General features: G+C 42.1%; 1 protein-coding gene across 1 annotated transcript in view; it reads left to right on the top strand.

Moving 5' to 3' along the window:
- The window catches only part of LAPTM4B (lysosomal protein transmembrane 4 beta), a gene marked incomplete at both ends in the record, with an annotated part of 62,647 nt that extends 42,574 nt beyond the window's left edge, over positions 1–20,073 (top strand). Inside the window, 1 exon segment of the mRNA XM_079533509.1 lies at positions 19,999–20,073. Within this exon segment, the coding sequence (XP_079389635.1) occupies positions 19,999–20,073 (75 nt within the window).
- Positions 20,074–27,865: the final 7,792 nt, after the last annotated feature.

The raw sequence follows: 27,865 nt of genomic DNA, 5'->3' as shown, positions 1-27,865 counted from the left end.
TTCTGATATTTCCGTGTTTAAGTATGGATATTTTCTTAAAATCCAGCATTCTCTGCTGAATTGCTTCATGCTGCCTGTTTGCTCTGTTGCTTAGTGCTGTTTGCCAATCAAACTTCTTGTTATAGGTCTCAGCTATTACCAGGTGCCTGCTATCAAAAGCCAGCTGTGCTGCTTGGAAATGGCTGTTGATGGTGTTAGTATTGGGCAAATGCTGTCCTAAGATGAAAAATAATACTTCCAAAACATTTTCATTTCTCTTTACAATCACTAAATTTACATTCACTTGCAAGTAAAAGTACGAGATCAAAAACTGTTTATCTCTTTTCCTCAATATAATCTTATTTCAGTCAAATGAAATATATCCAGTGATATTTGCAGCTCAAATACTGGAATTACTCTAATTCATTAAAAAAAAACAACCAAATGAACAAACAAACAAAAAAAAACCAGTAAGAGGTTTGCATTAGAAAGAGAGAAATCTGTTTTCATTGTTCATAATTAAAGAAAAAACACAAAGAGGAGATGTGTAATTTAGTTCTTCCTTTTTTTTTTTTAAATTCAATAATTCAGAGTGTTACAATGCAGGAGGAAAAAAAAAAAAGTGTTTATAAATTGACAGTGTTTCTTCACAGACCGTTTTCTAGCTGGCTTGATTCACTGCCATCGGACAGCTGCCTTTTTGTAGGCTTCAGAAAATGAGTCCAAGTCTTCAGTATAATTCTGAGGATATGTATCAGCGTGGCAAAAAAAAAAACAGTGACAGCTTAAATCCTTATTGCCAGGGATATATATGGGTTTTTCAGGTCAAGCTCAAGCCTGTGTAGTTACACAGCATAAAGAAGCATGGGGGAAGCCTGAATACACCCAAGCAAATATTGTTCAAACCAGGAAGAGTAGTGGGGCTATTGGGTTGGCCCTAGAATCCCTGCCCTTCTATGAGGCTGCCTTCAGCTCAAAAGCGAGCTCACCCTGCTAGCTTTGCATCACATCACCTTGCTCAGAGCAAGCTGGGCCATTGCCAGGTGGAGGAGCAGCTCCCCACAAGACCCACTTGTTCTAGCCCTGGGCTCCTGTGCTCCAACGCTATGAGCTACGCAGAGGCGGAAATAACATCAGCTGTAAGTTGGGTAGGAGGGAGATGCTGTCGATGGTGGTTCAGTAGGTGGCATTGTTCTCCTAGAGATTGCACTGAAACAAAGCTTAGAGCTTAGCAAGGCTACTGGGGAGCTGTGCAGCTGCCATTGTTTTGTTGAGGGTGTGACAGTTGTCTAGAAGACTGACTTCCTGCAGTGAGCAGCTTCTGGTGAATTCTGGACCCTTTGTCCAGTCTGTATTCATTTTCCATAAAGGCAAGAGCTTCCAGTAGAGCAGTTGCTTTCTTCCCAAGCCTCCCTCAAGACTATAGAAATCAGGCTTCCTTGCTCTGCTGCAGCCTGTTCTGGGCTGCACAGCACTCACAGTCTCAGTCTTCTGTCTTACGAGCAGTGAGGAAAGTGAGATCTGATTTAAATGAATGCCATAGCAAACTTTGCTTAACTCCAGAATGGCTGAACTGTCAGTCATGTGCCAGATTTAAAAAAAAATTAAAAATTCATGAGAGCTTCTGTTTGACAGGTGCTTTACAAATGTGATTTACAGACATTAAGAGATTTCTACATAAATGTAAGACTTTTATCTCAAGCTGCCATTTCATCACCTTTCTTGACACTGGTGCTTTGTAGTCTTAATGCAGTGTTACAGTAATTTTGTTATAAACAAGGATTTTCCTTCTGTTTTCACTAGGAAATGCCTAAGCGCATTGTGCAAGACAAATTGTATTTTATATTAGTGACACAAAAAGAATGTGCTTGTATAAAAATAGTAATTAGTGAGAAATATTGATGGAAGACAGAACTGGACATCTCAAAGTCCCATATCTTACTGCTCCCAAAGTTATAATGAAATCAAAATCTGCCTCCAGATTTTACAATTGGCCTATCTCTGCTGTGGTGCGCAGAGATGACTGTCCACATCCCTAGACAGAGAGAGCAGAACAGTCCATCTGGTGTGAGATAAACATAAGATGGAAGTCTTTCCAACAGTACCTAGAATCATCCTAAGATTCTATCTGTAGTGCAGGTACACCTGATAACAACACTCCTGGGAGATGACCACTGCTATTAAACAATTTGGCTGCCCCTTGGGAGCTATCTATAGGTTAACTTCATCTTGTAAACTCTGGAGTGGGAGCAAATGTAATTATAAGAGGCGACAAGGTTGGAGGTGGATGTTAGTAATAAAAATGTCAGTTGAAAGATTAGTGTGCTCTCACAGCGTGTGCACTCAGGACAGCACATCAACCATTTGTTACACTGAGCCATAATGTACTTCTCCAAGTCATCAGTACTGGTGACATGCAGTCCAGTGCTCCCTTAGGAATCACATGCTCATCCACTAAATGCGTTTTGAAAGCATGAATGATGAGCGCTGTCCACACGAGATCATGATGCACAACGGGAGACGCAGCAGCAGAGCGCTGGCCAAGATGCAGAAAGGCTTCTGTGGCCTGAGGTGCACTATCTCTCCATGCTTTGAACAGAGAGGATAATTACATCATTATTCTGGATGACTTTTATGAGGTTGTGCATGATGAAAAAATAGACAATAGCTTCCTCAATCCAATTTTCTTCCCATGCAAGAGCAATCACAATCTGTTTCTAAATATTGCTGTGCCCTAGTAATACATGCATTTATACATCTATCTGCAGTGATGAAACCGTTTTGTTTCATTACAGAAATGCATAAGTAAATCATGTAAAGTTTCTTAAACAGTGTCTTGGAGAGCTGGTGGCTTAAATAATAATAAATTATAAATAAATGAGCAGTTTTGTGAAAACCCTGACTCTATACAGAAGATTTTGCAGCACTGAGGCCTACTTTTTCAATCATTCAGTTGTAAGTTGTCTCCAAGCTAGTCTGCTTCCAGTTATTCCATCTGCAATCATTCTAGTGTGGTTTCCAATGGAAATGCAAGCATAAAAACATGACAATACTTCCTGTCCATGTTGAGAGGAAGGTCTCCTGGGATTTGACAGATTCATGAATCTTTTGACAGAATCATGAAACGCTTAAACCAATAGCAATTAACTAGAATGTTTTGGGCAAACTTTTCAAGGAAGCACATCTGTGAATACAGCGAAGTAAAACATTTCTCATTTGATATTAAATGCTATCTGGCACTAATATGAAACTCTGGCTCTGTATCCAGAGGTTGTTTATCTGAAGACAGAGGAAGGAAAAATAGGCAGATGGGAAGATTTTTGTAAACATCACTTTCTACTCTCCTGAAAAGAGGTTCCTTTGACTGCACTCATGTGACCAGAGCAGCCAATTCAGATATTTATAAGCAGCAAAGAAAAAGAATTGCTTCCGTGGCATAATTGATCTCAACTGGAAGAGCAGAAGTCATGTAGAGGAAAAAGCCTGGCAGTCTCCTGAGTGTGAAGGAAGCATCATTCAGATTGAGGCCAGCTCCCTCTCCAGCACCTTTCCTGCTTCTCTAATGTGCCTGGCCTTGGAAATCTGCTTTATCCTGGACTCAAAAGTGCCAAATAAGTTACTTAGTATTACAGAATTAAGTGAAGACTGTCCTGCAGGGACGTGAGGATCCTCAGTTGGAAGAGAGACAGAACAAGAAAAGAATGTGACAGAGGTCTTTAAAATCACAAGTTGCAAAAAACGTAAACAAGGAAAAATGTCTCTCTGCCTTAGCAAAAGAAATAGGGGAAATTCAATAAAATATCAAGTCACAGATTTTATAGCAAGCCAACAAAAGTATTTTTTTTATGTAACACCAAGATTACAGAACTTCGGGATGGCCGAGGCTGGCCCATGGCCAGGCAGCTTCTGAAGGTTTCCAGTGAAGAAATCTCACAGCTACTGGGCAATTCGTGCAAGTGCTCTGGCACTGCACTGACTGGTGCTCAGAGTGAGTCCCTGTGCTCCATTTTGTGCCCATTGTCTCTGGTCCTGGCACTGGGCACTACTGAATGGAGCATGGCTGCATCCTCTTGGCACCCTTCCTTCAGATATAGACACTGATGAGATCCCCCCTGAGCCTCCTTTTCTCCAGCCTGGGCAGTGCCAGCTCTCTCAGCCTCTCCTAACAGGAGAGGTGCTCCATGCTCTGCAGCATTTTGGTGGATCTGCGCTGGACATCTTCCAGAATGTCCAGGTCACTCTGGATGGGCCCAGAACTGGACAAAGTACTCCAGGTGTGGTATCCACCAGTACTGAGTAGACAGGATCACTTCTTTTGACCTGCTGGCAAAACTTTGCCTAATGCAGTCCAGAATACCCTTGGCCTTCTTAGTGGCAAGGGCACATTGCTGGCTCACGTTCCACTTGGTGTCTACCAGGACCACTAGGCTCTTTTCTGCAGAGCTGCTCCCAGCTGAGAGTCTCCTGCATGTGCTGGTGCCCGGGGGCTGTTCCTCCTCAGCTTCAGGGCTTTGTGCTGTTTGTAAACTGCTTGCTTGCTTCCCCACAGATGAAAGTTGTCTAGGCTGCAGTTAATGGCTTCTCACGGCACCACAGCTATGGAAGGAAATCCCTCTCCTCTTGAAGAGGTGAATCACAGGAAAGCAAAGAAGTCAACATGAAATTAGAAAATATGATTGGACAATATTTTGTGGTCTGAAAACTCCTTCAGACCACAGAACACCTGTACATTTATCAACCTGTACTTTTACATTCTTAGACTGGTACAGATAGGTAGTTGATCTCATGATGGGATCACTGAAATGAAATGAACCCAGAGTGGAGAACAAGTGCAATTGGGCTTGTGCTGCTTGAAGCTTCAGATCACAATCAAGTTTTCCCTGAACCCAATGCATCAGCCCTGTGTTACACTGAGGAGAAGCTTCATCCTGAATTCAGAAAGGAAAGGGCTAAAAGACCAGCCTCAGCCAAGAAGACATGCAGTAATGTTTTATGTCAGCCTGCAGCCCGTGCCAGCACTCCTCCCATCACTGTGCTGGGGCTGCATGTTGGACAGAGGTTCCTGGATGAGGAAATTCCTGTGGTTCAGCACTTTTACCCAACAGCACTTCACGATTCTTGCTCTGGCTCTGCCATACTCTGTCTATCACTATTCACTTTGTGGTTACTCTCTCTCCCTAATTAAACAGGAAGGAAAGCCTGTACCTACTGATACTTTCTACATCAGCTGCTTGAAACAAAATGCTTCTTTTGCCCTCTCTCCTCCCTGGATATCATAGATTCATAGAAGCACAGAATGGTTTAGGTTGGAAGGGACTTTTAAGATCATCTAGTTCCAACCCACTGCTATAGGCAGGGACACATCCCTTTAGACCAGGTAGCTCACAGCCTCCTCCTGCCTGGCTTTGAGTGCTTTTAGGGAGGAGGCATCCACAACCTCACTGGACAACCTGTTCCAGTGTCTCACTGCCCTCTCAGTAAAGACTTTCTTTTTATTATCATAATGTCTGCCTGGGCCTCTCGTAGAGATTACTGATAATGGCCTGGGTGTCTGGGAAGCAGAAGTCACTGCTGCAGGAGGATGAGATGTACTGCTGTGTACTGTGGCTGTGATGAGGCACTGGGGGTAAACATTTCCAGGTACAGGTCAAATTCTCTGCAAATATATACGTAGGTTGTAAGCGTATCCACAGTTTACTCCCTGTCTCATACAGCCATATACAAGTTTCAGCCAAGAGGGTTTTAAATTGATTTAGTGGTCCTGATGAGTGAAAAGCTGGACATGAGAAAGCAGTGTGCTCCTGCAACCCAGAAGGCCAACAGTATCCTGGACTGCATCAAAAGAGGGGTGACAGCAGGGAGAGTGAGGGGATAGTCCCCTCTGCACTGCCCTTATGAGGCCCCTTCTGGAGTACTGTGTCCAGGCCTAGGAGCCCCAGTACAGGAAAGATGTGGAGCTGTTAAAGAAGGCCCAGAGGAGTGCCATGAAGATTATCAGAGGACTCTCTTACGAAGAAAAATTGAGGAAGTTGGGATTGTTCAGCTTCAAGAAGAGATGGCTCCAGTGAGACCTCAGTGCTATCTTCCAATACTAAAAAGGAGCTTATAAGCAGAAGAGGGGAACAACTTTTTATGCAGGTAGATAGCAACAGGACAAGGAGGAATGGATTTAAACTGAAACAAGGAAGATTTAGTTTAGATGTTAAGAAGAAATTTTTTATTTGGAGGGTGGTGATGCGCTGGCACAGGCTGTCCAGAGAGTTGTGGGTGCCCCATGCCTGGAGGCATTTAAGAGCAGGCTGGGTGGGGCCCTTGGCAGGCTGGTCTGGTGGGTGGCAGCCCTGCCCATCGCAGGGTTGGAACTAGATGATCTTTAACAGCCCCTCCAATCCCTTCCCCAATGATTCAATGAAATCTGTCTTTCAAGATGTTTCAAACAGTGTTCCTGCTTTACAAATGGGAAATCTTTCCATGAGAAAGTCAAATTATTTGTTAAAACTCAAAAGGTCCCAGACAGAATCAGGACTGGATTGCCGTAGCAATGACTTTAATTCTACTCCAATCGTGCGTTGATCATATGTCCCTGTTTATGTATTGTGTTTTGATGTAGTGTGAAGTCCTTTTATGAATTTTAATTTTAATGCTTTTAATGAATAGCTCATAGGTATTGTTTGCTGTCAGACCCTGAAATGTATTCACATTGCCCCATGGGCTCTTTAGCAGTAAATCTGGAAGTTGCTGTGCCTTGGAAGTGCTCCTCTGGGTGACAGAGAACTGGAAGATAAACACTTGTTTGTGAAGTAGAATCCAAGCACGTATTCCTTCCAGATTTATGAAGAAGTGATACTCTGCATTTTACAGAGCAGTTGTTGAAGTACAGAGGATTCATAGGGCAGGTCCCAGAACATACCGCTCATTTCGATACGTGGAGATGGGTCTTGTTCATGCCACAGGAAGAATTCTCAAACACTGGGCAGCAGCTGGCTCTGTTTCATTTCATATTTGAAAAATCAGAATTTAAATTATTTTACAGTAAATTTGTATTTGTTACAATTTTCTTATCTAACCTGATTGATGTATAGAATATTGTTTTCCAAATGTATTCTATATTTTATATAATAATCCTGGGTTTACAGACAGTAGATTGAAGGGCTGATGGGTCTGGCAGTGAAAGTCTGAGAGAACATCTTGAATGCTGACTACCACCATCAGCACTTAAAGTAGAAATTTTTAATCTGTAGCTTTTTTGACATTATCAAGCACATATATATTTGTTCTAGAAAGTGTCTGAAAAAAGTATTGTAGAGCTGTCTCTAATAGTGTTTATTTCTATTTTTCTGTGGGAACTCACAAAGGTTTCACATTGTTGCCAGCAGTTCAAACCAGAAGCTGCTTGTGTCAACTGTACACTTCCACTCAGAGAAGAACACACATTGCACAGGAAAATGTGATCCAATGATTTCTGTTCAGTTCAGTGAGTTGTGGGTCAGGCTCACAAGAATGCAGAAATAATTGATTACTCAGATATTTAAGTTTACTCACACAGGACTAAGCACATTTTGTCCTCTACAGATGTACTAGACACCAAACAGATCCAAGATCTTGAGTTAAAACTGGAGTACATGTAGCAATATGAGAGAACTTGCACAAATGCTGAAGAAAAAAAAAAAACTTTCTAGTGAAGGTTCAGGTTAGTGGGGAAACATTTGCAAAAAAGATGGAAGGATTATTGAAATTATACAATTCCTCCTTACCTCCCAGGAGACCTTGGGGTAAGATTGATTCCAAACCATTTGAATCTACAAATATTTGCCTTTGTTTCTTTTTAGACATGTTTCTAAGTAATGACTTTAAAAACTTATTCTCCCAAAATAGATTAACTAGAACGTAAAAAATAAGAAATGACATATGATCATATTAACCGAATGTGTTACAGCTATTGGAAACTCATATGGTAATTATTTCTCCCAGAGAAGATCATGTTCCTTGTAATAGAGAGACACTTATGTAATACAACTATCCAAATAAGTGGGATGACAGCAGCTAACAAAGAATCAGGATTTCTTATGAGTTACTTCTGGATTTCTCCTGCATGCTATAAAGCAAGACTGCTTATTACCAAACGCTTAAATGGCACTGGGTGCAAAGCTCAGAACTCAGGACTCTCTCCGTCTCACCTAAGTACTAACTATGGAGTTACAGAGTCACACTTTGTCTTATTACCTTCCTTTCCCATAGTTTCTTTCATACTTGGCTTTGCTCTGACAACAGAAGGGTGGGAAATAGCCCTTCCAGCCTAACCCTGTGTCTGAGAAATTTATCTGAGAATTGGGAGATGTGGGTTTGAATCCTGTTGGTTTGGGAGTCCCTACAGCTCTGATCTCACAGTCTCTGGGCAATGTTTTTGTCACATTATACAAACAGTGAGTAATGTCACCTCCTTTTCTGGCTGCATATTAAAGGATGATATAACAACCCTATGGGATTCTTAAATACAGTTATAGGGGTTGTGAAAGAAGTTAGAACCTTTCTTCTTTTAGGTTTTAGGCATCCAGTGGAACTGAACCCTAACCTTAAAATGTGCTAGTTGGTCTAGCCATAAAAATACAGGATTTTGCTTCACAGGAATCAATGAGTTCCATAAAATGGGGGCCCTCTGTATTTACTCACTGTAATAATTTTCAAGTGACAGTCTCAAATACTCTGTAAACATTAGTTCTGGAGCAATGAACAGGCAATGAAATGCTCAAATGTAGTGCTCAGGAAGCAAAATGCTTCAGTTGTCTTAGGGGATACCATGGACCTAAAGTATGCTTATGCTTTTGTCATTCACTAATTATTTTAGGCTGTACCTATCCTAATTAGGTTCTCAGATAAAACTGAATGGAGTGTTTCTGTATACTTCTCCAGCTTTTGAATTTATCCTTTCACTAAGTTACTGGCTTCTTCCATGTTAGGTCTTTGGAGAGCATATTTTGCTGCAGTAACCAAGCAGTTTATGACCAACGCACTTATCTGCTTCCATTACATCACACTGAGATTTAAAATTAAGATAAGACATGAGAGAAGTGTCGTGATTATCATTTCATCTAGTTTGGTATAAATTAATCCATTAAAATTCAAATGGAATTCTCTCTTCCTTGAGATTTTTGTAACCATTTCAAGAGTAAGTAGTTAAAAGATGAGATAATTCAGCTTTTATATTTCTCCATTTGGCCAAAATTGACTTAACTGTGAAAAGGCAGAGAAAATATTAGGGGAAGTAATGACCTGAAACTGTTCCTGTCAAAAACAGAACTGCAAGATTTATAAGTATCATATCATAGAATGGCTTGGGTTGGAAGGAATCTCAAGTATCATCAAGTTCTGACCCCCCTTCCACAGGCAGGGTTTCCAGCCATTAGATCAAATGCTAGGTCAGACTGCCCAGCGCCCCATCCAACCTGGCCCTGAACACCTCTAGGGATGGAGCATCCACAAGCTCTCTGGGCAGTGTGTTCCAGCACCTCACCACTCTCTCAGTAAAAAACTTCCCTCTAACATCTAACCTAAATCTCCCTTCCTTTAGTTTTGTCACGGAGTTGACCAGATCAATCTATGTCCGTGACAGGGGCGACAGGCCTCTGCCCTCCCCCCCCCCCCACCCCAGTCCCACAAAAATGGGAAGGAAGGAAGGGAGGAAAAGAACAGCGGCAACAATCTATGGAGGAAAACTTATTTTACTATAATATCGGAATACAAAATAACACACTATATACAATTTAATTGAAATTGAGATTAATAAATCAGACAAGATAAGAGAGAGAGAGTTCCCGGGACCGATTCAAACCTGAAAAAGCTTGGAACGGCTAGGAAAGCACCCTCCAGCACCCACTGCAAGGCAGCAAGAGAGCACCCCCCCCCACCCGGAAGGGCCAGATCCCGTGACTGCTGTAATGGACAGGGATAGGTACTTGGAACTGGGGCAGTGACACTTTAATGCCCCGTACACTACATGATGTTTTGATGTGGAATACTGAAACCCAAAAACAAAAAACAAAAACAAAAAAAACATAGAACCATGACATTCCACCCCTTATTCTACATCGTTACATCATGCTTAAAATATATATACATATATACAAACAAACAAAAAAATGATTAAAATGCATTAGTCACACATGGCTATATATATATATATATACACATAGAATTACTGACTGCACTCCCCCGGCATCAAGTTTCCTTGTGGTACACATTGGACATCCCCATTCTTCTGCATTATCCACCAAGTGGATCCTGGTCCCTGGGCAAAAACTGTACCACGGAGAGGTTTGCCCTTTCCAGAAGCTGGAAGAACCCAAACTGCCTTTCCTAACATGTTTTTTACATGTACAACAGGGACTTTATCTCCCTCTACGGTATGTAGGGAACTGGATTGGTTAGGACCATCACGATTGATAGATCCTCTGGTATTGACTAACCAGGTAGCTTCTGCCAAATGCTTCTCCCAGTGCTTAAATGTTCCGCCACCCAGTGCTTTTAGCATCGTTTTTAACAATCCATTGTATCGTTCAATTTTACCAGAGGCTGGTGCATGGTAGGGAATATGGTAAATCCACTCAATGCCATGATCTTTGGCCCAAGTATTTACAAGAGAATTTTTGAAATGAGTCCCATTATCTGACTCAATTCTTTCTGGGGTGCCATGTCGCCACAGGACTTGTTTCTCGAGACCCAGTATGGTGTTTCGGGCGGTAGCATGGGGTACTGCATATGTTTCGAGCCACCCAGTGGTTGCCTCCACCATAGTAAGCACATAATGCTTACCATTGCGAGATCGTGGCAAGGTGATATAATCAATCTGCCATGCCTCCCCATATTTATACTTTTGCCATCGCCCTTCCTCCCAGAGAGGTTTCATCCTCTTGGCTTGTTTGATGATGGCACATGTTTCACAGTTATGAATAACCTGTGCAATGGCATCCATAGTTAAGTCCACCCCTCGGTCTCTAGCCCATTTGTATGTTGCATCTCTCCCTTGATGACCTGAGGTCTCATGGGCCCATCGAGCTAGAAATAATTCACCCTTGTTCTGCCAGTCCAGGTCTATTTGAGCCACCTCAATTCTGGCAGCTCGGTCTACCTGATGGTTGTTTTGCTGTTCTTCAGTAGCCCGACTCTTGGGCACATGAGCATCTACATGGCGCACCTTTACAACTATAGTCTTTGTTCGGGCAGCAATGTCTTTCCACAGTTCAGCAGCCCAAATAGGTTTACCCCTTCTTTGCCAGTTATTTTGCTCCCACTGCTGTAACCACCCCCATAAGGCATTTGCTACCATCCATGAGTCAGTGTAGAGATAGAGCATTGGCCACCTCTCCCGTTCAGCGACATCTAAGGCCAGTTGGACAGCCTTTACCTCTGCAAATTGGCTTGATTCGCCTTTCCCTTCAGTGGCCTCTGCAACTTGTCGGGTGGGGCTCCACACAGCAGATTTCCATCTGCGATGCTTTCCCACAATACGACACGATCCATCTGTGAACAGGGCATATTTCTTTTCGTTCTCTGGTAGTTCATTGTATGGTGGGGCCTCTTTAGCACGAGCTACTTCTTCTCCTGGTGGTGTTCCAAACTTTTTACCTTCAGGCCAGTCCATGATGACCTCTAGGATTCCTGGACGGCTGAGGTTCCCCATCCGTGCTCGTTGTGTAATCAGTGCAATCCACTTGCTCCAAGTGGCATCAGTAGCATGATGGGTGGAGGGAACCTTTCCTTTAAACATCCAGTTCAGCACTGGCAGTCGAGGTGCCAGAAGGAGCTGTGTGTCAGTACCGACTACTTCAGAAGCAGCCCGAACCCCCTCATACGCGGCTAAGATCTCCTTTTCAGTTGGAGTGTAGCCCTCTTCCGACCCCCTGTAGGCTCGACTCCAGAATCCCAGGGGTCGGCCTCGGGTCTCTCCTGAGGCTCTTTGCCACAAACTCCAAGTGGGACCGTTCTCTCCAGCAGCGGTATAGAGGATGTTCTTTATACCCTGTCCCGTCCGTACTGGCCCTAGAGCCACGGCACGGGCTATCTCCTGTTTAATCTGTTCAAAAGCCTGCTGCTGCTCAGGGCCCCATGTAAACTCATTTCTCATTCGCGTCACATAATAAAGGGGACTTACAATGAAGCTGTAGTTTGGAACATGCATTCTCCAAAAGCCCACTGCACCCAGAAAAGATTGTGTCTCTCTTTTGCTAGTGGGTGGAGACATAGCAGTGATTTTGTCGATCACATCTGTCGGGATGTGACGACGGCCATCTTGCCACTTTATGCCTAGGAACTGAATCTCCTGGGCAGGTCCTTTCACTTTGCTTCGCTTAATAGCAAAACCAGCACTCAGAAGAATTTGGATTATTTGCTCTCCTTTCGTGAAGACTTCTTCTGCTGTATCGCCCCACACAATGATGTCATCAATGTACTGCAGGTGCTCAGGAGCACTGCCCTGTTCCAATACAGTTTGGATCAACCCATGGCAAATGGTCGGGCTGTGTTTCCACCCCTGGGGCAAACGGTTCCAGGTATACTGAACGCCCCTCCATGTGAAAGCAAACTGTGGCTTACATTCTTTGGCCAAAGGGATGGAAAAGAAGGCATTAGCAATGTCAATGGTGGCATACCATTTGGCCGCTTTTGACTCCAGTTCATACTGGAGTTCTAACATGTCCGGCACAGCAGCACTCAGTGGGGGTGTGACTTCATTCAGGCCACGGTAGTCCACCGTCAGCCTCCATTCTCCACTGGCTTTACGCACTGGCCATATGGGGCTGTTAAAAGGCGAGTGAGTTTTGCTGATCACTCCCTGGCTCTCTAGTTGACGAATTAACTTATGAATGGGGAGCAAAGAATCCCTGTTGGTGCGGTACTGCCGCCTGTGCACTGTTTTTGTGGCAATCGGTACCTGTTGCTCTTTTACTCGCAGCAGCCCCACAACAGACGGATCTTCTGACAGGCCAGGCAAAACAGACAGCTGCTTAATGTTGTCTGTGTCCACAGCAGCTATTCCAAAGGCCCATCGATACCCCTTAGGATCCTTGAAATGCCCCCTTCTGAGATAATCTATACCTAGTATACATGGAGCCCCTGGGCCCGTCACAATAGGATGTTTTTGCCAGTCCTTACCAGTGAGGCTTATCTCAGCCTCCAACACAGTCAATTCTTGAGAGCCCCCGGTCACTCCAGAAATATGGATTGATTCTGTCCCTTCATGACTTGAGGGCATCAGAGTGCACTGTGCACCAGTGTCCACCAGGGCCTTATATTTCAGTGGTTCTGATGTGCCAGGCCATCGAATCCACACAGTCCAATATACTCTATTATCCCTTTCCCCCCCCTGACTGAGGGCAGGGCCCCCCTATTCATTACCTGTGGTAACTGGAGCAACTGCACTGGTGGTTGATCTGCCTTGTAATTCTTTCACCCGGGCTCGTAGTACAGGAGTAGGTTGACCGTGCCACTTCCTCATGTCTTCTCCATGGTCACGTAGGTAATACCATAAGGCAATTCGTGGTGTATTATCCCTTACTTGAGCCGGAGAGCGTTTGCCTCTAACAGCTGAGATTTTTGATGGTGCACGTAAGAAGGAAGGTTCATCGTCTTTAGTTAGGTGGGCTCGCCAAAATTTCATCATCTCCTTCACCTCCTTCGCTAGACTCATTTGATTATCCTGATCTTCATCAAGCGTCTCTGATACTGCTACAGGTTTGTCACGGTTAATCAGTTGAGACACTTGCTCTGTCATTTTTGATATAGCAGCAACGGCAGCATGAATTGGGGACAGCAATTGTTCGTAGTTTTGGAGCGTAACAATTAATTCATAAACTAAGGGCGTTCTCTGTTGTTCTTGGTATCTGTCACATGCTGATGTTAGTGTAGCGGCATATTTGTCCGGTGCTGTTGTCACGATTTTCTGCCATATCTCAGGCGTTGTCCTCACTTTTTCAGGGTCGCGGTTTTGTTGTGGGTGGTTAGGAACAAAGTTAGGGTCATACAGCATTTCCACCACGCCTATTTCCCTCAAATACTGGATACCCTTTTCAACTGTATCCCATTTCTTCATCGCAATCTTCAAGCCATTTTTGAAGGGATACTTTTCCTTCACGGCTGTTAACACTCGTTCCCAGAGGGAGGCAGCCTCATCCGAACATCGACTAATTCCTCTATCAATAGCTGGATCTCTGGCAATGGCACCTAGTTGGCGAGCTTCATTACCATCCAGAGACAAGCTATGGGCCCCACTGTCCCAACAGCGAACCAACCAGGAAACAAGAGTTTCATTCGGGCGCCGTGTAAACTCCTTTCTTGAACCTTGGATTTCAGTCATCTTTAGAGGCCGGCGAGTAGTAATAGAGACTTCCTCTTCATCACTCTCTTCTGCATGTCTCTTAGTTTTCCCTTTTGCCTTTCGCGATGGTGGTGGTTCTGAGGAGGGCCCCTCGCCTGGATCTTCCTCCTCCTCCTCCTCTTCTTCTCTTTTTCGTTCAAGACGCGAAGACACTCGTTTCCATTTCTTGCCCTCCACAGGAGCAACTGGTATTGTTACTGGTGTCTCCTGTGATTGATTAGATTTGACTTGGGGATTTTCCCCTTTGGCTTGAACCTCAGCTCGGAAACTCTCTCTCTCCAGAATGGTATTATATAGGGCACGGTAAGCACAAGCCAAACCCCAAATAAGTTGTACCTCCTTAGATTTATGCAAGCCGCATAGTCCCTGACTCAAATACTGGCTTAGTTTCTCAGGATCCCACAGGTGTTCAAGAGTAAAATCCCATGACACTGCAGGTCCCCATGCTTCTAAGACCTTTCCTAAACCTCTCCATATTCCCTGCCAGTCATCCTTCTCTAGTTTTGGAGGAGACTCCTTATTACGGATGCGTTGGAGTACATTCAGGAACATTAACGACATGCACACCAACATGAGTATTGATGACACACTCACCAACATGAGTATTAATTCAAGATTCGAAAAGCGTTTGACAAACCGAAAAGAAAACCCGGACACTGGTCTGAACATCGTGTTGTTTGTAAAATTAGCTATTCCATTTGGGATGTAGCTGTTTGTGAAATTAGCTACTCCATTTGGGATGTAGTTGTTTGTGAAATTAGCCATTCCTTCTGGGATGTAGATGTCAAAGTTCAAATCATACCACATTGCAAATAGGTAAAACATAGGTGTCTCCATCAGTGCCCTTAGATAGTTATATACGGATGCAATTCCAAAACACACAAGTGTGAGATGGATTATTGGCCAGTAGGTTGTGACTAACACCATTGCTTTTAATCCTTTACCCAGCACCCCCACGATAACGAGTGGGTTCATCGCTGGTGCTTGCTAAAAAAGGGTTAATGAATTGAAGCTAACAAGATGAGGGAAAAAAAAAGAAAAAAGGCACTACTCAGACTAAGTAGTGCTCAAAGTTTACAAATATCCCAGAACACTGGCAGTACGCCTAATCTTTCAAGGTCAGGTTTTCCAGCACAGAAACCTGAACTACTGATAATGCTCCCTAACGAAGCTCTCTAAGAGCAGAGAGAAAAAGAGATTCGTTCAAAAAGCTAAAAAACAGTGCCCCACGTTGGGCGCCAAAAATCTGTCACGGAGTTGACCAGATCAATCTATGTCCGTGACAGGGGCGACAGGCCTCTGCCCTCCCCCCCCCCCACCCCAGTCCCACAAAAATGGGAAGGAAGGAAGGGAGGAAAAGAACAGCGGCAACAATCTATGGAGGAAAACTTATTTTACTATAATATCGGAATACAAAATAACACACTATATACAATTTAATTGAAATTGAGATTAATAAATCAGACAAGATAAGAGAGAGAGAGTTCCCGGGACCGATTCAAACCTGAAAAAGCTTGGAACGGCTAGGAAAGCACCCTCCAGCACCCACTGCAAGGCAGCAAGAGAGCACCCCCCCCCACCCGGAAGGGCCAGATCCCGTGACTGCTGTAATGGACAGGGATAGGTACTTGGAACTGGGGCAGTGACACTTTAATGCCCCGTACACTACATGATGTTTTGATGTGGAATACTGAAACCCAAAAACAAAAAACAAAAACAAAAAAAACATAGAACCATGACAAGTTTAAAACATTTCCCCTTGTCCTATCACGCTCTACCCTTGCAAAAAGTTGATTTCCCTGTTTATAAAGTCCCTTTAAATACTGGAAGGCTGGAATGAGGTCTCCCCACAGCCTCCTCTTTTCCAGGCTGAAGAAGGCTGTCTTCATAGGAGAGGTGCTCCAGTCCTTGGATCGTCTTCATGGCCCTCCTATGGACCCTCTCCAAAAGCTCCACATCTTTTCTGTGCTGGGGGCCTCAGACCTGGATGCAGTACTCCAGCTCATGAGGGCAGTACAGAGGGGACCTTTTCCCTGCTGACCACCCCTCTTTTGATGGAACCCAGGATACCATTGGCCTTCCAGGCTGCAACAGCACACTGTTGACTCATGTTAAGTTTTTCATAAAATATATTTTCAAAACATATTTTATGTTGTTTTGCTTTGTTTTATATGTATTATCTTATTAGAGTGCTTGAAGAGCTTTTCAAATCATCTTGGAATCTGAATGATTACTAGCCTTACAGCTGACAAATGATTAAGTAACAGTAACAAAAACATACTGACTGAAAGTAAAACAGTTAAATTAGATTAAAAGACTTTTACTGTACTAACAATGTGATACACTTGGAGTCCCACATGGTGCTGTGGTGTATTCCATAAACTCTGCCTCCTCTCCTCCAAGTTTTGTCCATCATGTGCATTCCTATTAATTTTTATTAAGCATCCCATACTTTTTTTAATAACTCAAACACTGCTATGCAAATGCAAAGGAAGTAATTTTGAATTTTGCTTATTATACACTTTTCCTTTTTTTTAATCTCACAATTCTGTTCATGTCAAAGAAATGCAAGATTGGGGTATTTAAACATGAAAATCTCTGGAGAATAAGCGTGTAAAATTCATCACTAAGGGAACAGCTAAGATAAACAACCCTTACCAGCAATAAAGTGACTATACACCTTACAGACAATTGCAGACACTGTAGCCTTACACTGTAGATAATTTAATGCAAAACTTCTGGACTTCTTTAATAGCCTCCCTAGTTAATAACCTATATGCCTTGAATATTCCAATAGAAGTTCAGATGCCTTAGGAATGGCCAGTGGCTTCTCCAAAGTGACTCCTGTAGATGCTCCTATCTCCTCTCACTTCTTACAAAACTGTTGAGAATGCATTTGATGAGGCTCCTTGGCGTTAGTGATGTACGTATGAGTTTTGGGTCCATAGAACTTAACAGAACATTCATGTCTTCAGAGCATGGTAAAAAGACTTGCTGAGAAGCTCTTCTCCTACTTGGGGGATTTCATTTTGTACAAGAGTGAAGGGAGTGAAAAAGCAAATTCTTCAGGAATGACAGTAACCACAATGCTAGAGTAGTGATTTTAATGTAGCAACAGTTATTTTAGCTTTAACAAGACCAAGTGCCTGGTCCTGCGCTTTGGCCACAACCCCATGCATCGCTAGAAGCCTGGAGCAGAGTGGCTGGAAAGCTGCATGGAGGAAAAGGACTTGGGCATGTTAGTTGGCACTGGCTGAACATGAGCCAGTAGTGTGACCAGGTGGCCAAGAAGGCCAACGGCATCCTGTCTTGTATCAGAAATAGTGCAGGCAACAGGAGCAGGGAGGTGATCATCCTTCTGTACTGGGCACTTGTGGGGCTGTGCTGTGTTGTTTTGGGCCCCTTGCTACAAGAAAGACGTAGAGGCCCTGGAATATGTCAAGAGAAGGGCAACAAAGTTAATGGGGTGATTGGAGCACAAGACTTACAGACAGGGAGCAGCTGAGGGAACTAAGATCATTCCATCTGAAGGAGGCTAACGGGGGACCTTACCGCTCTCTACAATTGCCTGAAAGGAGATTGTGGTGAGGTGGGGGTCAGCCTCCCCTCCCAGCTAACAAAACGTAATGCCTTAAGATGCACCAGGGGAGGTGCAGGTTGGATATTAGCTCAGAAAGCGTGATGAGGTATTGGAACAGCCTGCCCAGGGAGGTGTTCAAGAAGAGGGTTGCACTGAGTGGCATGGTCTAGAGTACTCGCAGGCATGGGTTGATGGTTTGACTAGATGATCTTAGTGGTCTTTCCAACCTTAGTAATTCTATGATTCCATAACTGAACTAAATGAGAGAGAAGTGGAGCACAGGGAGAGGTGTTGTTCTCTATTAATTAACTAGTAGATTTGGAAAATTGACAGCTTTTGGAAATGAATCTGCTGTAATTTCTTATTATGTCTAGTGAAATGGATGCTAAACTTGAAAGAAATAGACAATAGTTTGCGGCAGAGCATTACAGAAATACAAAAAAGAAAGCTAACATCTCAAAGTGAACTTGATTCATTTTTAGAATCATCTGTGGATTACATTGAATTACAAATTACATTGTTTCATAATGCTAATGAATATGTTCCAGTACATTTTAGAAATAGTGCCTTTTTTTTTAGAAACAAAAGGCTTTTACCAGAGACTTTTAAGAGTAGTAAATTAATGGTCAGCACCAGGGAGATCTCAGTTTTAGTGTTCTTCACAGTTTACATGTTCTAGCGGGGTGATTTACTGAGGTTACATTGTAATATATACTTATGATTTTTATCACAATATTTTACAAAGTTCTAAATGTTGTTATAATTTAATTAGATAAGTGGTTTGCCATAAATTGCTTACACCCTTTCAACCTGACATAATTAAATTCATTTTAATACAGAGCTTTTTACATGTTGTAGCTGATGTATCTATCATATACTGCATTTAGAAACTTAAACATATGGTATTGATAAAGAGCAATGACTGATAATTTCCTTTTCTAAATAGTGAAACTTTTTGATTGAGAGCAGCAGATGCCAAGGTATCTGTTTTGTAATCCAGTGAACATGTGCACTTGAACATGTGTACTTGAACACAGTCATCAGTGCACGTTTGTAAACTCACATAAGTATTATATGAATCATGCTTGGAACCATCCTACAAATAACAGATCCAAAGTCTACTTAAATCTATAGGAAGATTCCCACTGATTTTAACATGCTGTGGATGAGGTCCAAGCTAAGTGACTATGAACGTTTCTTTGAAGAAAGCAGATTATCAATTTATTTAAAAAGAAATCCTCTCATAGCAAAGTTTCCATTGACTTCAGTGCAGTCAGGATTTTCCCTGTGCATGTTTAGACAGTCAGCTTCATGTGCCCTTTAATGACCAAGAAAGGATGTTTATAAATTTGGAAATTCCGTCACGAATAATTGATTGAGCTGTGTAAAGTATCTCTGCCAATGTACCACAACTGTTATTTTTATACACTATTGATATATTTCAGGGAATGCAAACTACATCTTTGTTTAGACATCTATTTTACCCTCAGTTCCTGCCGGGATTCACAGGCCGAGTGCTCTGTCACTTCTTTACATGCAAACTACTTACTGTCAGTGCAGATGTCATTAAAGCTGCACGATAGCTAGCATGCTGGCTTAAAGAAGCTGAAACCTTGGTTCAAATCCTTCGTCTTCCCTGTGTGGTTTAAACTTGCATCTCCCATGTTGTAGGGAGCTGCCTGGCCTCCTGCAAATGGGCTGATATATGATTAAAGCTGCTTTAATTTCTATCAGATGTTATTTACTGGAGGGGCTTCTGGGAATGCATGTCTTCCCTCTCACAGCTGAGAGCCCCCGAAGCACAAAAGTGGAGATGTATTGAGACATTGGGTAATTTGTTTTCAATTTTCTTTCCTTCTCCCCACTCCAAAGTAATTCTTAGCTATTCCAGTGAGTTTTCGGAGAGGCTCGGGAGACTTTATTCACTCTGGCTTAGGAGCCTGTGCGCTCTTCCAAGAGATGTGGTTCAAGTTCTCCAGACAGAGGGCAGCTGCAGAATAGGCAGCTACTGTCACTGACACACTGAAGAAAATCCTTTTTGACAGTATAACCTTTTTCTGCTTTCCTGCAGGTGCTGCTGCCACCATATGATGATCCTGCAAACGGAGCTGCTAAAGATCCTCCACCACCTTATGTGTCAGCATAAGAGGGAGCTCTACACCTAGGGAGGATAGCTTTACTTTTCAGATATCGGAGCAATAGTTTGATAATTTCACTTCCATGTTTCAACATCTATGGGTTACACACTGCTGTTCTGCTGACATATTGAAACCTAAATTTTATGATTAAAATTCTGTAGATAGTTTTAATAATTTGCTGCAACTACAGCTGTGTGCTGAACTAGTTTCAGAGCAATTCTGGGTAGTGATAAGGTTACAGTAGTCACTGAATAGCTTTGACCACTTGCAGTCATAGAGAGTGTAGGACTTTGCATCATCAAACAGGTCAAACAGGTTCAGAGTAATTTCCTTTTTTTCCCCCTTAATTTATAAAAATTCCAAAGCATTACCTTTTTTCTCAGATGCCCAATTTGACCTTCAGAACACAGACCGAGTCCAAAAAGTGACAGTTTCATTCCCGTTCTGCAAAAAATTATTGTGCTACAAAAAGATGATTATTGCAAGGAGTTTTATATATTATTCTCACCTGGCTAGTAAAAAGCAAATCTAGTAGGGAAAAATAAAAATAGGAAGTCAGAGTACACATAGTAGTACTCTGTGACGTCTAACAAGTCAGAACCAGAACAAGTGGTCCAGCAGGACTTACTCTGTCCCAGCCTGCAACTATTCTAATATTCAGAGCAAAACTTAGCAACTGGTGATTTTCTCTTCCTGCCTATGCCCCCTTTTCCTCTCTAGAAACTTCTCAGATAGTACTTTGATGTCACGAGATCTCTGTTTTTAAAGCCCCATGGTTAGGTGACAAAGCTGCATCTTTCACAGTCAATATGCAAATGTTTTCCCATTGGAATGTGCCTGTAAATATCGCAGTGTTCTGTTGAGAGTGAAGTAAATTATACAGATTCTAAGATACAAGCTCCCAACCGATGGGAAACTTATGCATGTAACTTCCTCTAGCATTAGCAGATATTTTTAGTGTGTTTCTCATGTACACCAACGTGGGGATTTTAGATTCCTTTTGTAACTGAACTGGTAATGCTGAGAATCCTTCTCACAGGTCTCATCCATCCATGAATGTTTGTGTGAGGTATTTTTTTGTTCCCCAGAGAAGTGCCTCCTGCACATATAACCTTTTTTGTTGTTGATGAAGGTTCTACTTTTAATTGGAAAGCATCAGGGCAAGGAAACAGAATGTGTGTCTCTACCTCTCACCACTCCTCCCTGTGGTGCCTCCTCTCCTTCTAAGGTGATCGACAGGCTGATGCCACTGTGCACAGGGAAAGGGCAGTGCAGAGGTGGACCACAGTTTGGAAGAGCACCAGAAGGACCCAAGGTGCCATCTCCCTGCGACCCAAGGTGCTGGCACAGGAGCCCATGCCCTTTCCAAGGAGGACATCTGTTCTCACACTCAGTGCATTGACTCCATTCTGCAGCCCAAAGGAGAGTGGAGCTTTTCTTGCCTTTTTCTGGAAAAGAGCTTTCCAGGGGAAGACAGGACCAACTGCTTCTTTTCACAGAGGTTCTCACTGTGACCTGTCCTTGCATGGGTCATAGAAGGAAGAATCAAACTCTTCTACCACACCTCTGGGAAATGCAGGTTCCAATCTGCCTTTTGGCATTTTACATTGTGGTTCACTCAATCTGGGATCAAAATAAACAATGATTTTGACCAAACACATCCTGAAGTCCATCCATCGATTTCTGTCACAGCCCTATTGCTTCCATCAGAATAACTCCATTTATAATTATCTCACTGTAGTTATCTTTGGGAATTTATCTGAATTTGAGGGTTGGGCTGGCTGGTTGGGCTTCTGAGCTTCGTTTTCTTTCATTCCTGACAGATTTGTGAAGGATTTTAAATAGCCATCTGTTTGAGAAAAGCTGGTTGTAAATACATCACATCTGTGTATACAAACTTCTCTACAATAAAGGGACGTTTCCTCAAGAGTGTGGAAATCATTTTTGCTGAACTTCCAAAAACAAACCTACACAAATTCCTCTCCAATCAATCTGACATGGTAGGATTTGCTCTGTAATGAACTAAACTACCATCTTCCCTCTGTACTACATAAGCAGAGAAAAGAATAGGAAGTTTATCAGGTAACTTATTGTATAATAAAAACAAATGATAATTGAAGCTTTTGGTTTGTTGTCCAGAAGTGCAGGCAGTTTCCCAAGTCTGATGAAGTGCATGATACAGAACAGGGCTATACTGAGCTATACTAAAAGCTGTGGCTTCTTTTTCTGCACATCGTTACGGGGATAATGTTGTGCTAATTCATATGAAATTTCTGTAGATGCTAGCTTGTCAGAATGAAAAAACAAGACCTCTTTATTCACACCATACATGCATAAGTGTGACTGCATTTGTGCTCCTGTCAGTTCTCCTTATATAGTTCAGATTTTGATCAATTTGAGATAAAGGGATCACGGGTTATGGTGTCAAAACCATGACATTTCAGCACATCGTGTTGACAGACAGCTAGGTAGGAGGGAGCAGATAATGCATTGTAAGTTCAGCTCTGCTGTTGTATCAGGGGATATGCATGGGAGATGAGTTCCCCCACTCCCAAGGAGAAGCTGGATGCTCAGGGTCATAGGAAGAGATGTGAACCCCAGCCAACAGTTTTTTATCCTCAGTTGTTGAAATAACTCTCCATTTCTGCATCTAAGCCTGGGGAATTTACACCACAGCTTTTCTGGTACTCATTTTTAATAGTCAGTCATCTGTGACACACAAACCCATTAAAAACCTGGCTTGTTGGGTTGCTGGGAGCTTTGGGAACTGCTTGTTTCTAATAGTCTTTTCTCACTATTCTTTGCACTTTTCTTCATCTCCTAGATATTAGGAGCACACACTTCCTCAAAGCGTTTCCTGTTTGCTTATCTTAAACTCTAAGGCTTCATGAAGTCGACACATGATAAAACATAAATTCCATTTCCTTCATCTGTTCCTAACATTCTTATTCCTAATGAAACAGAATAGCTTCCCTTTCTCAAACACACATCTGTGCATCATCCTGGGGATAGTAAAGAGGAATTCATTCATATGGTGACCCGAAACATGACACTTGTAAGTACATGACATTTTCTCAGAATTAACAACCATTGTTTTAGATGTTAACCTGTCCATATTTCTTTGGGAAAACTTTTGGTCTCCAGTCCAGAATTGATATCTTACCAAAGGCCGTATCAGACTCATTTACAACCAGAGAAAAGCTTGGCAAGGAAGCTGAGGGAAAAGAAATGCATGCCCTTTAAACAACTCAGAGGGAAAGTGTTGTTGCACTGAGAGATTCACTGCTACAAACCTGGTTGGTTTATGTGCCTTCTCCTATGCTATGGTCAGAAATATAATTGCTCCTGTATCCTTCTATTAGGCTGTTACACCAGCTCTGTTGCAAATTTTCATCACTGGAATGGATAATATCTTGGTCTTACATGTCATTTGAAGACATCTCTGGATGTCTTTTTCTAAATCTAAGGAAGCAATGATTAAATTCCTACCAAACTGTCCAGTTTGACAGAGGACTCCAAGAATTTATTTAGTGGCTGCTTCTCTGAAGCTAAGTTATATCCTCCCCATTTATAGGTCTACAGGAGGTCTATTTCTTGCAAGATGTTGGTTCCTGTGGCTAGAGAGATGTTCCCGCATTGTCTCAGTTCACAGCTCAGAGAAATCCAAACAGCAGCCACAGCTATCTAAAGGAAGGCTGGGCTCTGATAAACCAGGATTAGAATCCTTTCAGGGAAGGACTCTGGTATTTGTAAATGATGGCTCCACACCCATGGATTTGACCCAAAATGGTTCTGCGACGTGGCCAGTATTTCAGCAGAATAGCTCAACAGGGTGTGGAAGGCATATCTGTGACCTTCTGCCTGCAGCCTGCCTACCTCCAGCAGAACGGGATACCGGAGCAACAGGAGTGCAGCCCCGTGGCCTCCCAGCCAGCACATACTAAGTCATTTCAAAGCAAAAAGGCTGTTCTACAAAAAAAAAAAAAAAAAAAAATCCCGGACAGTGAGCTACAGCTGTAGTTTAAGTGAAGAAATAACATGATGTGCGATGTGTATCTTTGTTTTCTTTCAGTTTACTCAAACCTTTCAATCAGGACTGGTCTGAAAAAGTCACGAAATGTCTCTGTCCTTAGTAGCCAAAACTGGACTTAAGTAATTGGCCGGAGATGAGAAAAGCGGGTTCCTTGGAAGGCTGACTGAGCAGTGAGGTGATGAGTCAGGGATGTGGCAGGGCTAGCCAGCAGAGGAGCTGCAAGGCTACCCTAAGAAAGGGAGCTGCAGCTATTCCAGAGGGCTCCGCTTGCTCTTTCAGGTCAGTGTGACCAAGAGTAGCAGGGATGAGCCACACAGTTTTTTAGCCCAGAATCTGGGCATCATTCCAGTACCTAAATGCATCCTGCTTATAGCTCTGTCTGTTTTCATGTAGACTATGTCTGTATATACAAAACAATCTTTTGTTTGTTTAATTGTTTGTTTTGGTGTTGAAAGATGTTTTGAGCCTTCTTTTGCTTCATCGGTAGGAACTCTGCAGAGATCGTCCCCCTCCAAAATGCTCCATTTCAGATTCATTCATGACAATGGGGACAAGGATGCAACTGGAGACAGAGGTGCAGCACTGGCAGACTTAGCATCAAGTCCCCTGAGCACATTTAGTATCAGGGTGGGCTAGGTGCTCTCAAATACAGGTGCCATCCCAATAAGACAGGTGCATTCTGCCTTATGGATGGCAGATCTTTTGGGCTGCACAGATATCCTGTGTCTTACGGATTTTCAGTTATATTTTGTAACTTTTATAGTTATATTTTGCATATCACCCATACACCAGTCTAAGACTGCTAGTTAAACAGCAAATTGGTGGAGCATTCTGAAGATTGGTCCGATTTATATCGATGAGGTCATTCTTGGCAGCTTCAGATACACTCAACTGAGGACAGCAAGGGCAATAAAAGTTCAGGAACAAAGGTGAGAGTTGGACGTTAGTTGTAAATATTAATCTTTTGTGAGTTCATGAATTTTTCTCTTCATCAAATTGTTATAAAATTGGAATTGTTTCATTTCCTTTACTGTATTAGAGCCAAGGATGAAATTAAGTTTATCAGTTACACAGACCAGCCTAAGTTTCCTGCTATTGTGTGATCCTGATTCTTTGCTTTTCATTAAAAAAAAAAAAAAAAGTAAGAAAAAGTTCAAAATGCTTTTAATGAAGAAAAGCAGCAATTAGGTACAGCAATTTGTTGTTATTGTGGAGGAAGTACAGCTTCACCTTCACCAGGTGGAATCACAAGCTGGGAAAATTTTGTGATACAATCCTTGATCATGTGTTTGTGATGACTACATGCATTCCACACGCAATGTCTTTTCTGGACATTTTTTAGTTTAGTTTAGTTTTTACTGCAAAGAATGCAAAATCTTGATGTTGATTCTACTTTACTTTTGAAGCAAAAAAGAGTTTATCCATTTTGTTGTGAGTCTGTGACTTTTCCTTTTGGTTGGAACGTGTTTGGGTTGGACTCAGTTTATTGCCCAAATACGTTTACCACATCGACAAGCTATATTGAAGATGTTACTACGGATCTTTGTCCTGGCACAGTTTTTCTTTACTGTGAAATCTAATCTTGCTTTTGGATATTTGAATTTTCCAGATATTTGGGGTCAGGGAAGTTGAGGAATTTTTTTTACATCACTAGGAAGGCATGACATTATTTAAGATATTATATAGCTTCAACCAGACAGTAGTACTTTCAAGAAATCTTTCATTCTATGCTTTCACCAAAACAAAGTTATCTTTCTTTTCAAACTTTATAAGCACAGCGGCCTGGTACAAAGCCAAAATATTGGCAAATGCCATTGTCAGTAGTGGTATTCAAAAAGCATATTTTGGAGAGTTTCTGAATGCTTAGACTACACATATCATAGAATATCCATTATACAAAGCTGTAACCAAAAGAGGCTGAATACTGTTCCTGGGAATTTTTTAGGCCACCTCCTCTCTAATTTTTTCTATTAATTGTGTGATTTGGTGCATTACTCAGAAAACTGATAACGGAACACAGGACTGGGAAAGCAGATCTTTTCAAACTTTCTTAATGGGGCTGTGGAATGGATCAGTATGGGTTTGAGTGGAAGCATTGCACACTTGGACATTTCTTAGGCACTTCATCTGATACAGTATAATATTTTGACTAGAGAACTAGAATAACATAGGGACTGCATTTCACACATGAAATAGATCGCAAAAGAGCTGATGAATCTCAGCTGTATGTAAGCAACGAACTCTCAGCAGCAGGAATCAGTTTTTGACTACATGGTGCTTAAAATTCTTAATCCAAGTTATGTCTTGCCTATACCTTAGGGCTGTAAGTAATTCATACAGAATGTTTTGAAAAGACTGGAGTGGATTAGTGAAGACCTGAAAGAGTCATTAGAGAGTTGGAAAATATGCCATTAAGCGAAAAATTCAGAAAATGCAATGCCTGTAATAACTCAGATTTAAGAGGTGACTTAAGGACACTGCATAAGTATGTAGGGAACAAAACTTTAGTAACAGGTGTCTTCAGTGTAACCAACAAAAGTTAACAGAACCAGTGGCAGAAAGCTGAAGTTAGAAAAATCAGACTAGAAACAAGCTGACTTCTTCTATCCTACATCCCTCTCCTTCACATTTGATAACATTTTGTAAGGGCTTATTTTTTCTTGTTTGCCAGTTTTTTGAGTAATAACTGAATGCTTTTGCAAAGCAATTCATAAATGTATTCAGGAGTGAACAAGTGTTGGAAATTTCTGCCTCTTTTGATATGTCGAAGCTTTAAAGAAGAGTTCCAGTTTATTCCAAAACTGGTATCTAGACACGTTCAGTCACTGCCTATCCTTATGGATGCTTGAAAAGCATTTGGGGTCCTCTGCACAGCCTGGCAAGCACAGGAACAGCCTGGGCAGTAAGGACCAGCCTTATTCTCTTCTCTTACCTTGAAACAGGTCTGGCAACCAAGGGAACTAACACCTACATTTCTCATGCTCTCTATAAGGCACCAAGTCCTCCAGGAACTGTTGTCACAAGTCCAGGTATTGCAGGACCAGTCTTTCAGGAGTCAAATCTGTTTTAAGGGGATGACATTTTTAAGAAAGCACCAAAACTTCTGAACACATATTTAACTCAAATTTCCTTTCCATCTATGCTCAGTGTAGGCTTTGGTGCCTCCTGAACATATCCCTTTATCTTCTTGAGGTGGGTGACAAGCTGGACTTATCTGGGAACCAGCATGGAAGCTGGAAGAAAAGATGCTTTCAGTCTGCAACATTTAATCAAACTAGTTCATAATAGCTACAGTTCTACCAGAGGAGCCTTTCGACAGAATATATTGCTCCTGAGTCACTTTGTATATTTATATCTTTATACCTGCTACGACATAGCCTGCTTCAATTTAATAGTATTAATACTATCAATTAATTTCATTAAAGATGAAATCAGAGTAAAACTCAAGTCAGGAGCACTCGGGGCATGGCTCAAATTACATAGGGAAATGTTGCAAATGTAATTGTATTGTACACATGCTGAAAGTTACAGGCAAAAGTAAACTGTATGAATACAGAGCGGCAATCCCAGTATGATGTTTCAGCTACTTGAAGTGGGTGAGTGGGTTCTGCAGGTAAATTCAGTACACTTTTGAGCTATTGCAGTCATTTGAAAATCTCTCTGTAACTAGAAGGAATTCATGTTGCATCTTTTTTAATTACCTGCAGATCTAGCACTTTCAAGAATCAGTGAATTAATTTCATTGAGAATTGAACCCAAGAAAGAGC

Source organism: Tetrao urogallus (assembly GCF_951394365.1).
Source record: "Tetrao urogallus genome assembly, chromosome: 3".
NCBI classification, from domain to species: Eukaryota; Metazoa; Chordata; class Aves; order Galliformes; family Phasianidae; genus Tetrao; species Tetrao urogallus.
This window is presented reverse-complemented; position numbering and strand designations above follow the sequence as displayed.